Below are 17,080 nucleotides of genomic sequence, written 5' to 3' on the forward strand. Positions count from 1 at the left end.
ACTTTTCTTTCTTTGTCTCTGTTGGTCAGCATGTTGCTACTGTTCTCTCAGAGTGTCAGACTCGAAGCGTGCAACATCTGGAAGTGTTTCGGTCACATTTGGAGGGGGTGGTGTTTACGTCTCTCAGTGGGGAATCTCTAGACATTTTTCTATGTAATTAAAGAGCTTGAATGCCCCCCCCACATGCGCACACACACACACACACACAGTTACACACACACACACATTTTAAATGACTCAAACACACTATGCTCTTTGATTTCATGTTTTTCATGTGGCAAGAGAATATGAGAAAGCCTTGGAGTGAACATTAGAAAGAAGGGGAATGCTGGTACTGACAAAGTAAGGGATTATAACAAAGGCCACATTTTAAAGGTATCAGGGGCAAATCATGGCATGTGGGGTTCATAACCTGTTATAGAGGAGGATCACAAGAGTGTTATTATCAACATAAGTCTGGCAGGATAGAGAAGATAATGTGAACTGGTCCCTTATAGAGACTCTGATATCTTTACAGTGGTGGTGATAGGAACCAGACGTCGCCATGACTACAACACAGCTATTGATATTTTATTGACCGTCCAGAACCTCCAGAGAACCCGACACAAGTCTTCTGAGCTTTTATATTTAACGCTGATGATGGTAAAATAATAGAAAGTCTGACAAAGATGTTTCCTTTGGGGACTATTTTGCCTCATATTGCCCTGCATGTATCCCTCCACCATGAACACCTTAAAAAAGCCTGAGAACACTTGTAAAACATTGCCTCTGACTTCAAGTAGTGCATTTGTACAGAGCCCTGCTGGTGACATCCCACATAAATAAAACTAATGCGTGGCCATAGCTTGGGAAGATGTGGGAATAAGATAATTAAGACATGGCCATGACTTAGTAAGGCATGGGAACGACGTCCTAGTGCATGACCACGACTTCGCAAAGAGGGGGATTGAGAACAATAAGCCTTGACCACAGCTTAAAGACATGATCTCTTTCCCACGACTTAATTATCTCATTCCCGTGCCTTACTAACTTGTGGCCACGCATTAGTATCTCATTCCCAAGCGTTAATACGGCATGGCCATGCATTATTTTTATTTATACGGGATTTACAGGGCTTTGTACATTGGTTACCATTTTATGTAACTTTCAGTGGTGGAGCTTTTCAGACATCTGGTTCCTACCATCACCACTGTGAGCAATTCTGACTAAGAATTTCTTAGGAGGTTTCTCGAGAACGGAGCTCTACACAAAAAAACCACTCTGAATGACTACGTTCACATCTTAATCTTATACCGATGAATACACCTTGAAACGTCAGGTCAGGTCCCCTTTAAGTGGTAGAGTAACAGTCAGTATGAGGACATAAAACTGACCCACCTGCAGAGGACGCGTCCTTATTTTCACTCAAAGAAAAGGTCATTTAAACAGGGACGCTACTTTTTAATAACATTAAAAATCTGTAAATTCACACGATTATAAGACCGAGTTTGTCATTTGGTGTCATTTATTGACATGCATAAACAAGCCTCTGTCCGTACGCTGTTGTACTGGTCCCTAGGCCAAAACTTTCCATGTTTTCCAGTCAGATTTGCACAATAAATACCATACAATAAAGGTTACACCATAGCAGCATCATCAAATAGCATATCAGTATATTAGGCTACACTATCCGTCACCACAAGGCAAATACAGACAGCTGAGACTTTCTTATTAGCACATACTAGGTCTTCTAGAGCGTATAGAGCCTTTTCACCTACATAACACAGCAGCCAATAAAGCAAATGCCCCATTTTAAAAGGATTACTGTCCTATTATCATATATTCATCTAAAATAGTCACTCAGTCTGTGGTGTTACGCTTCACACATCATACATAAGTAATAAGAAATCAATAAAAACAGTTTAACAGGTCAGTAGTACGAGTGCAACAGCTGCAGGTTATACTATGCTATTATATCTATTTGGTACTTGTAGACAAACATTTAAGAAATGGATGTTAAATGTTCTCCAACTAATGGATCACTGGTGCACCATAATACCTTCTGTGGATGAGACATGAAGTGTACATAGATATTTGGTACTCAGCCTATTGAGGCACAGGATTATGGCAGATTGTGACAGATATGTCTGCAGTGATTTTGCTCTTCAGACTGTAGTGACAGTACAGACAGATAATCTGTATCTTAAGTGATTGTGAAATTGCTGTGAAATTGCGAAAATGCTACAAAAGGCATCAGACAGGCTCTGTGAATGGAATCTAGAACTGTGTGGAGTGTATCACCATTCAAACATCTGGAATCACTGTTTTTAATTCTAAAAAACTTTGTTTAAAGATAAATGTATAATATTATTCTAACACACCGCTAGAGCTCTACAGTATTATAGCTGTCCAATAATATCCTCAATGAAATTCTAATAAAGTTAATGTCTAGAATCAGTTTTAATAAAATTAATATCCAGAATGAAGTTCTTTTGAAATTAATATCCAGAACGAAGTTCTAACAAAACTAATATTCATAATGAAGTTCTATTGAAATTAATATCCAGAACGAAGTTCTAATTAAATTCACATTCAGAATGAAATTCAAATAAAGTTAATATCTAGATTGAAGTTCTAATAAAATTAATATCCAGAATGACGTTCTATTGAAATGAATACGCAGAATGAAGTTCTATTTAAATTAATATCCAGAATGCGTCGTATTTGTAAATCTCGAGGCAGATAACTTGACAAGTACTGTAAATAAATAACTACAGCATATTAATCATTTAATAACGTCATGCTGTTCCCAAAGCTAAACACTTGAAATATTAAATAAAAAAAACTTCTGAGGCCTCGTTTATAAAATTGAAATAGCTGTATAAGTTTTTTTACAGAAAAAATAACTAAATTTATTTACAGTCATATTCAAAAGTTTGAACACCCCTGGTTAAATTACGTGTTGTTTACTTGTTTATTTTATAACCAAAAAAGGTAACAGATCTTCTACAAAGAACACACTTAAATATGGCATTTTCTGTTTATTTTAGTGCACAATTTCTATTTATTTGCTGATTTAAAATAAAATATATATATAAAAGCACGTCATAAATTTTGTACAGGCCACATTTTATGTTATGTTTTTTCCAATCTGTTAAACATATATTTAAATGTGCAGAAGTGTGTTCTCTGCAGAGGATGTGTTCAAATATTTACACTTAAAAATCAACAGACCATGTTATTTGACCAGGGGTGCTCAAACATCTGCATACGACTGTGTATGAGAAGTGATTCCGACTTTTGAACAGAGGAAACGGAGAGAGTGTTCTGTGGATTAGGTTCAGACTGAGTGCATAGTTAGTGTTGTTTCTGTAGGCAGTGTTGGTCAGAGGGTCTCGTGGTCATGTTGGTCAATGGCGGGACCTCTGAAGAGAGAACTCAGTGCAGGATGGCCAGCAGGAGGCGCTTAAAATCTCCGCCGCACTCCGAGCTCAGGGCGTCCTTGAGGGTCATATCATATTTCTCCAGATACATGTCCTTTATGGTCTCCAAATCCACCTACAGAACCAAACACAGCAAACGCTGAGTCCCAGCCATGAATCTAGAAGCATTTGTGAAGCATATGATATTTATTAAGCATCTGAGTTTTATTAAGGTTTATTAACATGTAATACAGCGTCAGAAACCACATAAACACATTATAAACACGGCTTGAGGCAAATGTGCATCCAGTTAGCACAATGCTAACTGGGACACTCTTAAAAAAGATGGTTCTTCAAGGGTTCTTTAGTAAGGACAATGGTTCTAAATAGAACCATGAGCACTCAGAAAACTATTCGCATGCTTAAAGGGTTCTTTGCATGTTGAAATGGCTCTTCTGTTATATATGGTTCTATATAACATCAAAAAAGGTTCTTCTACTGTTACTAGCTTGATATTATAACGAAGAACCCTTTTTTGTTCCTATTCAGAACCACTGTCAAAAAAACTATATATATAAAGTTGGTGCTTCGACGGTTCTTTAATAACAACAATGGTTCTAGGTAGACACACACACAGCTCTCTGAATGCTTAAAGTGTTCCTTGCATGGTGAGATGTTTCTTCAAAATGAAGGGGAATGTGTTTTATATGGTTCAATATAACACCAGAAAAGGCTCTCCTATTGCTGTAATGAAGAACCCTTTCTGGTGCTATTCAGAACCATTTTCAAAATATATACACACTCTTAAAGACACTGATTTAACGGTTCTTTAATGAAGAACACAGAACCATGAACACTCAAAAAACCCTTTGCATCATTAAAGAAATTAATGCTTCTTCAGACTGATGAAAACTATGCTGTAAATGATTCTATCTAGAACCTTTCTGAGAATGGTTCTATATAGCACCCAAAAGGGTTCTTTCATTGTTACAACGCCAAGCTTGTAATGATAGAAGAAAACTTTTGGGTGCTATTTAGAGCCACTTTCAAAAAGGTTATGTATACACTCTTTACAATGATGGTGCTTTAACGGTTCTTTAATAAAGAAAATGGTTCTACACAGAAACATGAACACTCAAAGAGCCCTTTGCATGATTAAAGGAATGAATGGTTTTCAGACGGATGGAAAAAGGTTCTTCTATTGTTAGCATTTCAAGCTTGTAACAGCAGAAGAACCCTTTCGGGTGCTATACACAACCCTTTTCAAAAAAGGTTCTATGTAGAACCACCTGTAGCACATCCATGCACTATGAGGCTGTTATGATATCCCATTGTTTTCACTAAGTTTGATGAAGTAAAAAAGGAATAGCAGGAATTCCAAAACGGGCTGTACCTCGGAGCGTCCCACAATGATTCGGATGAGAGTGTCCTCGTCCGTCCCTGCCCCCTTCATCGCTGCGTTGAGCCGACGGGCAAAGTACAGCTGCGGGTTTTTAGTGCAACGAACTGCTCAGACGAGGAACGAAAACAAAACTGTTAAAACAGCTAAAACTAGGCAGCTTATAACGAGAAACTCAGTCTATCTGAGATACTGCTGAGGCAATAAAGCAAAGTAAAAGGAGAATTATTCAAATCATTTTAAAAATTAGCAGTAGAATTAGTAAAATTCATTTTAAAAAGTAAAATAATGCCACTGTTCCCTTGTTCTCCAAATTTTTTGGTGTGGGAGGTTTGTTCTTTACGTTTGCACTGGAGCGATGAGGCTAATGTAGTAATGAAAGCTAATGCAGATTAATTAGCCTTTTGCATTAGAATTAGCATTGATTTATCAGTCTACTCAGGCTTTAGCAGAGCTCAGTAACGCTGAGATTAATAACTGATCACATTGATTTATCAGTCTACTCAAACTTTAGCAGAGCTCAGTAACACTGAGATTAATAACTGATCACATTGATTTATCAGTCCACTCAGGCTTTAGCAGAGCTCAGTAACACTGAGATTAATAACTGATCACATTGATTTATCAGTCTACTCAGGCTTTAGCAGAGCTCAGTAACGCTGAGATTAATAACTGATCACATTGATTTATCAGTCTACTCAGGCTTTAGCAGAGCTCAGTAACACTGAGATTAATAACTGATCACATTGATTTATCAGTCTACTCAGGCTTTAGCAGAGCTCAGTAACGCTGAGATTAATAACTGATCACATTGATTTATCAGTCTACTCAGGCTTTAGCAGAGCTCAGTAACGCTGAGATTAATAACTGATCACATTGATTTATCAGTCTACTCAGACTTTAGCAGAGCTCAGTAACACTGAGATTAATAACTGATCACATTGATTTATCAGTCTACTCAGGCTTTAGCAGAGCTCAGTAACACTGAGATTAATAACTGATCACATTGATTTATCAGTCTACTCAGGCTTTAGCAGAGCTCAGTAACGCTGAGATTAATAACTGATCACATTGATTTATCAGTCTACTCAGGCTTTAGCAGAGCTCAGTAACGCTGAAATTAATAACTGATCACATTGATTTATCAGTCCACTCAGGCTTTAGCAGAGCTCAGTAACACTGAGATTAATAACTGATCATATTGATTTATCAGTCTACTCAGACTTTAGCAGAGCTCAGTAACGCTGAGATTAATAACTGATCACATTGATTTATCAGTCTACTCAGGCTTTAGCAGAGCTCAGTAACACTGAGATTAATAACTGATCACATTGATTTATCAGTCTACTCAGGCTTTAGCAGAGCTCAGTAACGCTGAGATTAATAACCGATCACATTGATTTATCAGTCTACTCAGGCTTTAGCAGAGCTCAGTAACGCTGAGATTAATAACCGATCACATTGATTTATCAGTCTACTCAGGCTTTAGCAAAGCTCAGTAACGCTGAGATTAATAACTGATCACATTGATTTATCAGTCTACTCAGGCTTTAGCAGAGCTCAGTAACACTGAGATTAATAACTGATCACATTGATTTATCAGTCTACTCAGGCTTTAGCAGAGCTCAGTAACACTGAGATTAATAACCGATCACATTGATTTATCAGTCTACTCAGGCTTTAGCAGAGCTCAGTAACACTGAGATTAATAACTGATCACATTGATTTATCAGTCTACTCAGGCTTTAGCAGAGCTCAGTAATGCTGAGATTAATAACCGATCACATTGATTTATCAGTCTACTCAGACTTTAGCAGAGCTCAGTAACGCTGAGATTAATAACTGATCACATTGATTTATCAGTCTACTCAGGCTTTAGCAGAGCTCAGTAACACTGAGATTAATAACTGATCACATTGATTTATCAGTCTACTCAGGCTTTAGCAGAGCTCAGTAACACTGAGATTAATAACTGATCACATTGATTTATCAGTCTACTCAGGCTTTAGCAGAGCTCAGTAACACTGAGATTAATAACCGATCACATTGATTTATCAGTCTACTCAGGCTTTAGCAGAGCTCAGTAACACTGAGATTAATAACCGATCACATTGATTTATCAGTCTACTCAGGCTTTAGCAGAGCTCAGTAACGCTGAGATTAATAACTGATCACATTGATTTATCAGTCTACTCAGGCTTTAGCAGAGCTCAGTAACGCTGAGATTAATAACTGATCACATTGATTTATCAGTCTACTCAGGCTTTAGCAGAGCTCAGTAACACTGAGATTAATAACCGATCACATTGATTTATCAGTCTACTCAGGCTTTAGCAGAGCTCAGTAACACTGAGATTAATAACTGATCACAGTGATTTATCAGTCTACTCAGGCTTTAGCAGAGCTCAGTAACGCTGAGATTAATAACCGATCACATTGATTTATCAGTCTACTCAGACTTTAGCAGAGCTCAGTAACACTGAGATTAATAACTGATCACATTGATTTATCAGTCTACTCAGACTTTAGCAGAGCTCAGTAACGCTGAGATTAATAACCGATCACATTGATTTATCAGTCTACTCAGGCTTTAGCAGAGCTCAGTAACGCTGAGATTAATAACTGATCACATTGATTTATCAGTCTACTCAGGCTTTAGCAGAGCTCAGTAACACTGAGATTAATAACTGATCACATTGATTTATCAGTCTACTCAGGCTTTAGCAGAGCTCAGTAACACTGAGATTAATAACTGATCACATTGATTTATCAGTCTACTCAGGCTTTAGCAGAGCTCAGTAACACTGAGATTAAGAACTGATCACATTGATTTATCAGTCTACTCAGGCTTTAGCAGAGCTCAGTAACACTGAGATTAATAACTGATCACATTGATTTATCAGTCTACTCAGGCTTTAGCAGAGCTCAGTAACACTGAGATTAATAACTGATCACATTGATTTATCAGTCTACTCAGGCTTTAGCAGAGCTCAGTAACACTGAGATTAATAACTGATCACATTGATTTATCAGTCTACTCAGACTTTAGCAGAGCTCAGTAACACTGAGATTAATAACTGATCACATTGATTTATCAGTCTACTCAGGCTTTAGCAGAGCTCAGTAACGCTGAGATTAATAACTGATCACATTGATTTATCAGTCTACTCAGGCTTTAGCAGAGCTCAGTAACACTGAGATTAATAACCGATCACATTGATTTATCAGTCTACTCAGGCTTTAGCAGAGCTCAGTAACACTGAGATTAATAACCGATCACATTGATTTATCAGTCTACGCAGGCTTTAGCAGAGCTCAGTAACACTGAGATTAATAACTGATCACATTGATTTATCAGTCTACTCAGGCTTTAGCAGAGCTCAGTAACGCTGAGATTAATAACCGATCACATTGATTTATCAGTCTACTCAGGCTTTAGCAGAGCTCAGCAACACTGAGATTAATAACTGATCACATTGATTTATCAGTCTACTCAGGCTTTAGCAGAGCTCAGTAACGCTGAGATTAATAACTGATCACATTGATTTATCAGTCTACTCAGGCTTTAGCAGAGCTCAGTAACGCTGAGATTAATAACTGATCACATTGATTTATCAGTCTACTCAGGCTTTAGCAGAGCTCAGTAACACTGAGATTAATAACTGATCACATTGATTTATCAGTCTACTCAGGCTTTAGCAGAGCTCAGTAACACTGAGATTAATAACCGATCACATTGATTTATCAGTCTACTCAGGCTTTAGCAGAGCTCAGCAACACTGAGATTAATAACTGATCACATTGATTTATCAGTCTACTCAGACTTTAGCAGAGCTCAGTAACACTGAGATTAATAACCGATCACATTGATTTATCAGTCTACTCAGGCTTTAGCAGAGCTCAGTAACACTGAGATTAATAACCGATCACATTGATTTATCAGTCTACTCAGGCTTTAGCAGAGCTCAGTAACACTGAGATTAATAACTGATCACATTGATTTATCAGTCTACTCAGGCTTTAGCAGAGCTCAGTAACACTGAGATTAATAACTGATCACATTGATTTATCAGTCTACTCAGGCTTTAGCAGAGCTCAGTAACACTGAGATTAATAACTGATCACATTGATTTATCAGTCTACTCAGGCTTTAGCAGAGCTCAGTAACACTGAGATTAATAACCGATCACATTGATTTATCAGTCTACTCAGGCTTTAGCAGAGCTCAGTAACGCTGAGATTAATAACCGATCACATTGATTTATCAGTCTACTCAGGCTTTAGCAGAGCTCAGTAACGCTGAGATTAATAACTGATCACATTGATTAATCAGTCTGTATGGCATAGTGTTAAAAAAGTAGTAGCCATGTTGTCTGTACGTTTGTCCATGTTCGTGGATGACAGTGTAGATAACCACATAAGCAAGATTATTAGGGATTACCGAACAACTCCACATGGCTTGAGGCACAGTATACATGATGCTATACAGTTAGCGCAATGCTAAGCTTTCATTACTAGTTAACTACATTACTCTTGCAGCTTCAGTGTAAAACTAATGAAGCAAACCTCAAACATCAAACATGTTTTGGCAGTTTTTCATCCATCTATTCCACTACTTCTCATTCAGTGGAACCAGAGGAATCTGTTGCTTTTGTTACCCAAAGTAATGTAACAGTCCTTCAACGTCCCGGTGGCCTCGCTGTCGATGGCATCAAGGATATCTGTTCCAGAGAGCTGTGGAGATGCAGAGGGAGGCAGATGGGCAAAATAAAACAGGCTGTTATGAGTCTTGTTATCTGTGCATCACACCTCTGCAGTTAGAATTCATCATTGATTACTCAATCCGTAATTCTTCTGCAAGAGTGTCCGATTCTTACCGATTCATAGATTTTAAAGGTGGCCTGAAGCTGCAGGTAGTTTCTGTGGGTGAGGATGTAGGTGAAGGTGGATTCATCCGTGCCAAAGCGGCCCTCTCCGGCCTAAAAGACACCAACAAAACACGACCCCACGTTCAGATGAAGAAGGCATGAAGGGGCTTATCATATACGACTAAAATGGCAAATTAAAAGTCACCTCAAACAGTGACGTGGCGTCCTGCTCAGCCAGTCCTTCGTCCACCTCATAATTCTCGTCCCTGCTGGCCTGCAGGAGGAGAAACGGATTCTGCTTATTCTACTTGGTGGTCCAACAACCATTCAGTTCCCCCTAGAAAACTGGTGTAGCGTCACTTCACAGGGAATTAATGTGCAATAATGAGTGCAAAAGTATAGTGACCCATGCATGAAAGTCAGATTTCCAGTCCTATGTTTAAATGTTCAATTCTAACATCTTGTTTCCCCAATATATGTTTAATTCTGTAGGTCCCCATTGGCTTCACACAGAGGGCCGGATTCACAAAACTGGCTGGTAACAGTGCCACACCTGGCTAAACGTGCAGCACAATAAAGAAGATTTACTCATATGGTCACCGTGGCGGTGATTACTGGTGTCCGAGGCAGGAGTCAATCAAAACCGAGAAGTAAATGGAAAGTAGATCTTCTCTTTGGTCAAAACTGAAGCCTTTTATTCCAGTTCATTATAAATGCAGTTACAACTAAAGTTAACATGAGGTCATTAGCTCCCCAAAGTTCTGACCTGCAGCAGCGAAACCAACAGGTTCCTGACGTCTCCGCTGGTGTCGTCCTCTATATCAGCCTCCAGATCGCGCTCATGTACTGCACGGCCAACATGACAACAAGAACACATTCATGCTTGTGTGTTACCTGTACAGCGCTCGTCAAGTTTAGCACTTAGGAAAATTTCACACACATGAAATAGAAAAAAAAAGGTGAAAAAATAAAGACAAATCAGAGAAAAACAGACATAAAGAGAAGGTTTTATGAAAAAATCAAGAAAACAGAATTGATAAAACACCGCAAAGTACATAGAGTTAGACACAGGTACTGCCTGAGGCCATGCCACCTATAGATATATCTACATGTTCATATTTACTCCATACTTACCCTGGGCATACGCCTCCTTGATATTCAGAATGTCCTGTTGACGAAACAAATAACACTTACTACTGTTAAACTGTTATTAATGTTAACCTGTACTGTTACTGTTCTGAGCAATATTTCTGAAAGTGAGCACAGATGGTCAAATACATTCAGTCCAATATGAAAGCTTATGTAAACAAAACGGTCAGAGGATTTTGCGTCATGGTTTTGGCATGTAGTAAGCTGTAACGAACTGTAAGCTGGAGTGCTTTGTAGACTTTTGTGGCTCAAAAACCTGAGTAGAAACGAAAAACTTCAACTAATTAAATTCAGCAACTATTAAAGTCAACATGAATGGGAAATCATGAGTGAAACGCTATCAGGTAGGATCTCTGAGCTAGCTGAGCATTTTCTCTCTATGAAAGAGAGAAACCTGTTTTATAGGTTAATATCATATTTCCAGCCCGCTGGTGTGCGGTGACATCGTCGAAAACTGGAAGATGTTTTAGAGGTGCAACAAAAGTCATAACGTTTTGAGGGAAAAATAAGAAGTTTAGGTAAGGTAGAGCAATTCTGACTCTAAAGCACTGCTCATTTTACATTTATGGTATTTGGCTGACGCTCTTATCCAAAACAACTTAAAATTTGATCATTTTACACAGGTAGGCTATGGTGGTGTTAGGAGTCTTGCCCAAGGACTCTTATTGGTATAGTGTAGGGTGCTTGAACCACAGTCTACAGTATAGAAGACAAAGGTGTTAACCACTACACTAACCAACCACCAGAGGCACTGTGTCCAATACGTGACAAGACTGCGGAATCATGTTTCTTAGATGTAGAACTAATCCAAAGAATTCACCTTTTATGGGTCATTCTACAGAAACGTCCACTTTTCGATCGATCCATAGGTGTCACCGGTGTCACCGATCGTCATCGGTGTTACACATAAGAAAAGTAACACATTTTTAATGAAAAATGCATTTTACAAACCAGCTGCTGCACAGCATCAAACCACATGTTGTCGGTCATGGAAAATCCACTAAAATATGCGATTTAATTAATTTTTATTCTACTTTTTCACAGTTACCTCAGAATAAAGTCGGTCACACCAGTGACGTCAGCTAAAAGCTTCGTATGAGATCATGAGTTGAATGAGAAGATCTCTGAGAACTGAGAGACTCAGTGGACTCACCATGAGCTTTTCTTCATAGATCCTCGGAAAACAGGTCAAAGAAAGTCGAGTGATGTCATCAGTGTGACTTTTATTTCAAAATAAGAGTTTTTTGTTGCGCAGTAACACGCAGTGACACGAGGAACTTTCCTTATATAAATTATAATATTTATCTGGCATTTGTTTTCTTTGTGTCATTTAATTTATATATTCCGTAGTCATGCATAGATTATTGCAGTTAAAATTGCAGAACAACATGTTTTTTACCTCAAATTATGGCCTCAGCCTTCACACATGACTGTGAGGACGAGCTCTTCTGTGATGATTGGAGTTCTATATGATTGATTTAAAAACCAATATTGCTAAATTGAGGCTCAGGAAGGTGTAATTGTTAAAATAACTAATTGTTTTCTTTCAAAATACAGATAAATTGTAATCCGAACATGTTTTTCAAGTGTAATATAGCTGTAAATGGACGTTTCTGTGGAAGGGCCGTTGTGTATTTGAAGGTATTTTACAGTTTTGCCCCTTTGGTTTGGATGATCATCGTCCTAATGAGCAATAATGTAACCCCGGTGTGACCTGATTGGTGCAGGTGCACAGAATCTCCACCAGGATGTCCTCGTCAGTCCCCGCCCCCTTCATGGCCCTCCTCAGCTCTTTAGCTATGTAGATGTGAGACGGGTCCAGCATGGCTATAATGGCCTTCTCGAAGTTTCCCGTCAACTCGCTCTTCAGCACCTCCTCCAGCTCCTATAGCACAACATTTCAGTCAACGCTTTCACCAGATAATCTCACTAATCTGAACTGAGAAATGTTTTCTATTGAATTTCATAATGTTCAAACAGAACATATAGAAGAATAACATGGACAACGTCTTTATTCCTCTAGCCAGATCTGGTGTGAATGGATATATGTTTGGGTTTATTTAGATTGTGAAAAGTAGAAAATTCAACCAACTTCTAAGACTGAACTTCGGAGGTGTGGCCACAGATTTCTAACTAAAAGTGAGTCTCTTGGAAAGAATGGAAGCTGGAATAGGTAAAGAAGACTTGAAAAAGGCCACCTCTATGTCTCTTCGGGTGTGTTAATGGAATGGTGTGGTTGTAAAGTCTCCAGAGAAATGTGATTTGCTTTATAGTTAGACCAGGGCAGCAACATAAGGTGCAGCTCTGCATATTGGAACAAAACCTTGTATCTCCATTTTTGCAGTTTTTCAGTTTTTGACATAATTGGAAAACGCCTGTTACTCTTTACATTGTATGTACATTTCATGATGAATGGACTACAAAAACCGGCCCAAAATTCCTTGGAAAAAAACTCTGGTTCCATTGACTTACATTAGAAGCACAGCCGGTTTTTTCCTTCTCCTGTAAAGTTACGATTTTGAAGGTACAAGGTTTTGTTCCGACAACAGCGATATGCAGTAACTCTTCAGTTGACATAAAACGCACATCCAGATATCCCAAGTTTCAGCACCAGCTAAAACCAAGTTCTTGCTAACAGAAGTGCAGCTTCCAACCACCAACATTTTTGCTGACTGTCTTCCTAGCAAGGAAAGAAGGGAGAAATAGCCGACTTGCATCATCATATTTCTCGAAATATGCTTGCTTAATCTCCATCCGCTGCGCTGCAGAACGGTTCGCTAGGATGGAGATGACAGCCTCCTCATCTGTGCCTACAAGCAGAAAAAAAAACAGATTAAAGGAATAGCTTAGTGAAACCTACACAGTTTACTCATGAGTCCTTGTCTGAGCTTTGCTTTTTTAGTTTTACACTGAAGCCACAAGGCTAATGTAGCTAAGTAATCCACAGTTAGCTTACGTAGCACCAGTTAGCATGTAACGCTAAACTGCGTACCTCAATTATTTACATTTATGGCATTTGGCTGACGCTCTTATCCAGAGCGACTTACAATTTGATCATTTTACACAGGTAGGCCAAGGTGGTGTTAGGAGTCTTGCCCAAGGACTCTTACTGGTATGGTATAGGGTGTTTGCCCAGGTGGGGCACTGAACCCCAGTCTACAGTGTAGAAGGCAGAGGAGTTATCCACTACACTATACAACCATGCCAACCACTCAAAATGTGTTGTTAGGTAATCTTTAGCGGACCTCAAATCACTGCCAAATAACTACAGAATTAACCTTAAAGTGCTTTTAATTATATATAAAATAATAATATGTAATATTGCTGACCTGCTTGAAGTATACAAACTTCACAGGCCTCTCTGATGACTAGCGGCCGGTCAGTTAGTAGTACCCAGCAGAACTCTTACAAAACATGGCTCTTCAAGGATTCTTTAGTAAAGAAAATGGTTCTATATAGAACCAGGAACACTCAAAGAACTCTTGGCATGATTAAAGGGTGCTTAGCATCATGAAGTTGTTCTTTAAATTGATGGACAATATGTTGTAGCCTTCTTTGAAAAGAGCTCTATGTAGCACTAAAAAGGGTCCTTCTTTTGTTACGTTGTCAAGCTTGGATACAATAGAAGAGCCTTTTTTGGTGCTACATAGAACCATTTTCAAAAAGGTTCTATACAGAACCATAAACAACACATTCTCCGTCAATCTGAAGAATGATTTCACCATGCAAAGACCTTAAATCTGAAAAAAGGGCTTTGAATGTTCATGGTTCTATATAGAACCATTTTCTTTACTAAAGAACCATTGAAGAACCATCTTTTTTTAAGAGTGCAGGATTCAGTCAGTAAGAACACTGTAACTCCAAGTTGAGGTCAGATATGCTCCAAATTTAGCCACCAGTTTAAAGATGTTCTTGTTTTCTTATTTCTTATGTCCCTTGTTTTAGGTTCTTTTTTAATCTTTTTTATTTTTAGCATTTTATTTTTCATTTTTGCCAATGAAGGGCTAGATCTCAGGATATTATAAGCTTTATTAGGGGTCCAAGCACCTTTACGTGCATGGAACCCTATTGCTTTTGCTAGGATTTTCCTTCTTCTTACTATTATTATAGTTTAATATTATTGCTTTTTTAATATTGTTTGCTGTTTTTTCTGTGTTTGTGTGAAGCATACACTTTGAATTGCCACTGTGTATGAAAAGTGCTGTACAAATAAACTCGATTGACTATGTGAAAGGGAATACTGCATAAATTAGATTTTCAATGTGTATTAAGTAATTTAATATATGAAATGGTGTTTATGGTTTCCCAGACTTTGCAATATTTCAGACATTTTATCTTTATATTTTGGCTGAATGTCAGAAAAGACCTCAGTTCCCTATTTTTCTAAGATAATGCACTCTGTTTTCTCAATAACGGTAAAAATCTGTAAAATTACAAGCATTTATTTTCTTACAAATACTGCATTTTTACTGAAAACTGAAAAACTATGGATTAACAAATGAACAACAGCAGTGTTACAGCATATTCGTGGTTTATTTACACATATTTGACCTTTAAAAAAGGGTGAAATAAATTTTACAGTAATTTTACGGCATTTTTTTCACAGTGAGGTTAAAGACTGACTGTACTGTTGGTGGAAAGTTGTTTGTCTTGACTTACCCATGCCTTTGCAGGCTTTGCGAATGGCTTTGATATCTGCCACCACATCGAAATCCTCATAAGGAACAACTGTGGGCTGAGACCAGAACAAAAACAAGTGTTTAACCACAACTGAGTCAAAGTCATGCATGAGACAGGCATCACCGCTAACCCTGGGTTTCAAAGCATGGACTAAGGACTGTTTAACAGACATTCGTTTGCCACTTTAAACTGAAAAGATAATGTTTTGATGTCAATGACAAAACTCACGCTTGCTTTTACAGGGGAATAAATATTTTTGCATAATTCCATCATTGCAAAGTAGAAGTCATTGACAGTGGGTTTGGTGTGAAAAGGCTGATTATAGAGACTCGGATTTCTTTACAGTGGTGGTGATAGGAACCAGGGGTCCACAACACAAATATAGACATTTCATTTAATATCAAAACCACCAGTGAACTTACACATGACTTCTGAGCTTTTATATGTAATGCTAATGATGACATAATAGTAATAAATCAGAACATTTTTCGGGGGACTATTTTGCCTCACGGCGCCCTGCATGCATGTACCTGTGGTTGGTTAGTGTAGTGGTTAACACCTCTGCCTTCTACGCTGTAGACTGGGGTTCAATCCCCCGATTGGGTAAGCAGCCTACACTACACCAATAAGAGTCCTTGGGCAAGACTCCTAACTTCGCCTACTTGTGTAAAATGATCAAATTGTCACCACCACTATGAACAATTCTGAGTCAGTAAGTTTCTCTAAAAAAGAGCATTTCACCCCAAAGGTCACTCTGAATGACTTTGTTTACATCTTAGCCAATTAATTACACAGACATTTTAAAAATAGCTGGAGTTCCCCTTTAACTAAACTGCTGTAGACCTGTTGCAGTGAGTTAGAGTGACTGTAATTCTCAGTGAAAGGCAGGAAAGGGTGCAGTCCCTAAGGCAGGCCTGTGCTGAGTCATGGGATAGCTGAGCCCACACTCAGCCTCCTCTGCCTCGCCCACAGCCTGCAGTAACAATGTGACTGTATTGATTATGGGAAAAGGGATGGAGAACATTGCAGTAAGCCTTGCATCAGATTTTAAACAACCGCACCACCCTAAAGTCACTTTCTACCCCTTAAAATTGACACGCACGACCACTTGAACATCTGATGGATGAGAGAATGGCGCAAGCAGAATCAGCAAAGCAAAATAAAATGAGCAAATGGCGTTTACGAAGTAAAACTACACATTAGACACCAATTGCTGCACAACATTAGCCACCACTTCATCACACTTACGAGAAAGTACACTTATTTGAATCAAATGCATTTCTTTTTAAAAGCACCGTCCGCCTCTCCGCTGCTGCTGACACGGGAACCTGCAGAGGAGACTCTTTACAGAGCTGTACTCACTTGAGCGTTTCCCATCTTCAGCCTCTCTGCTCAGTCTGCAACCACAGAGCCACCGTGCTGCCACTCAGTGACGTCACTCCCGTCGCTGGCTTTTATTATTATTTTTCCCCCACCCGCATTCTGGCAGGCCCCGCCCTCTGCGCTACGATTGGCTAATAGCATCCCCACACCGTCCGTCCGTGCGTCCATCTATCTATCTATCTATCTATCTATCTATCTAT

At 38.7% G+C, this 17,080-nt stretch overlaps 1 protein-coding gene across 1 annotated transcript; it reads right to left on the minus strand.

Annotated features, from left to right (window-relative positions):
• Nucleotides 1–3,113: 3,113 nt before the first annotated feature.
• anxa13l (annexin A13, like) lies at nt 3,114–16,937 on the minus strand. Its single transcript, XM_017703356.2, has 11 exons — nt 16,860–16,937; nt 15,477–15,552; nt 13,533–13,627; nt 12,532–12,702; nt 10,803–10,836; nt 10,435–10,514; nt 9,874–9,942; nt 9,678–9,779; nt 9,459–9,534; nt 4,795–4,907; nt 3,114–3,537 (listed from the first exon to the last, which is right to left on the minus strand). Exons 1-11 carry the CDS (start codon nt 16,872–16,874, stop codon nt 3,418–3,420), a joined length of 951 nt encoding a protein of 316 aa, XP_017558845.1. The 5' UTR covers nt 16,875–16,937; the 3' UTR covers nt 3,114–3,417.
• Between the last annotated feature and the right edge of the window lie 143 nt (nt 16,938–17,080).

This window comes from Pygocentrus nattereri, chromosome 2 (assembly GCF_015220715.1).
Source record: "Pygocentrus nattereri isolate fPygNat1 chromosome 2, fPygNat1.pri, whole genome shotgun sequence".
Lineage (NCBI taxonomy): Eukaryota > Metazoa > Chordata > Actinopteri > Characiformes > Serrasalmidae > Pygocentrus > Pygocentrus nattereri.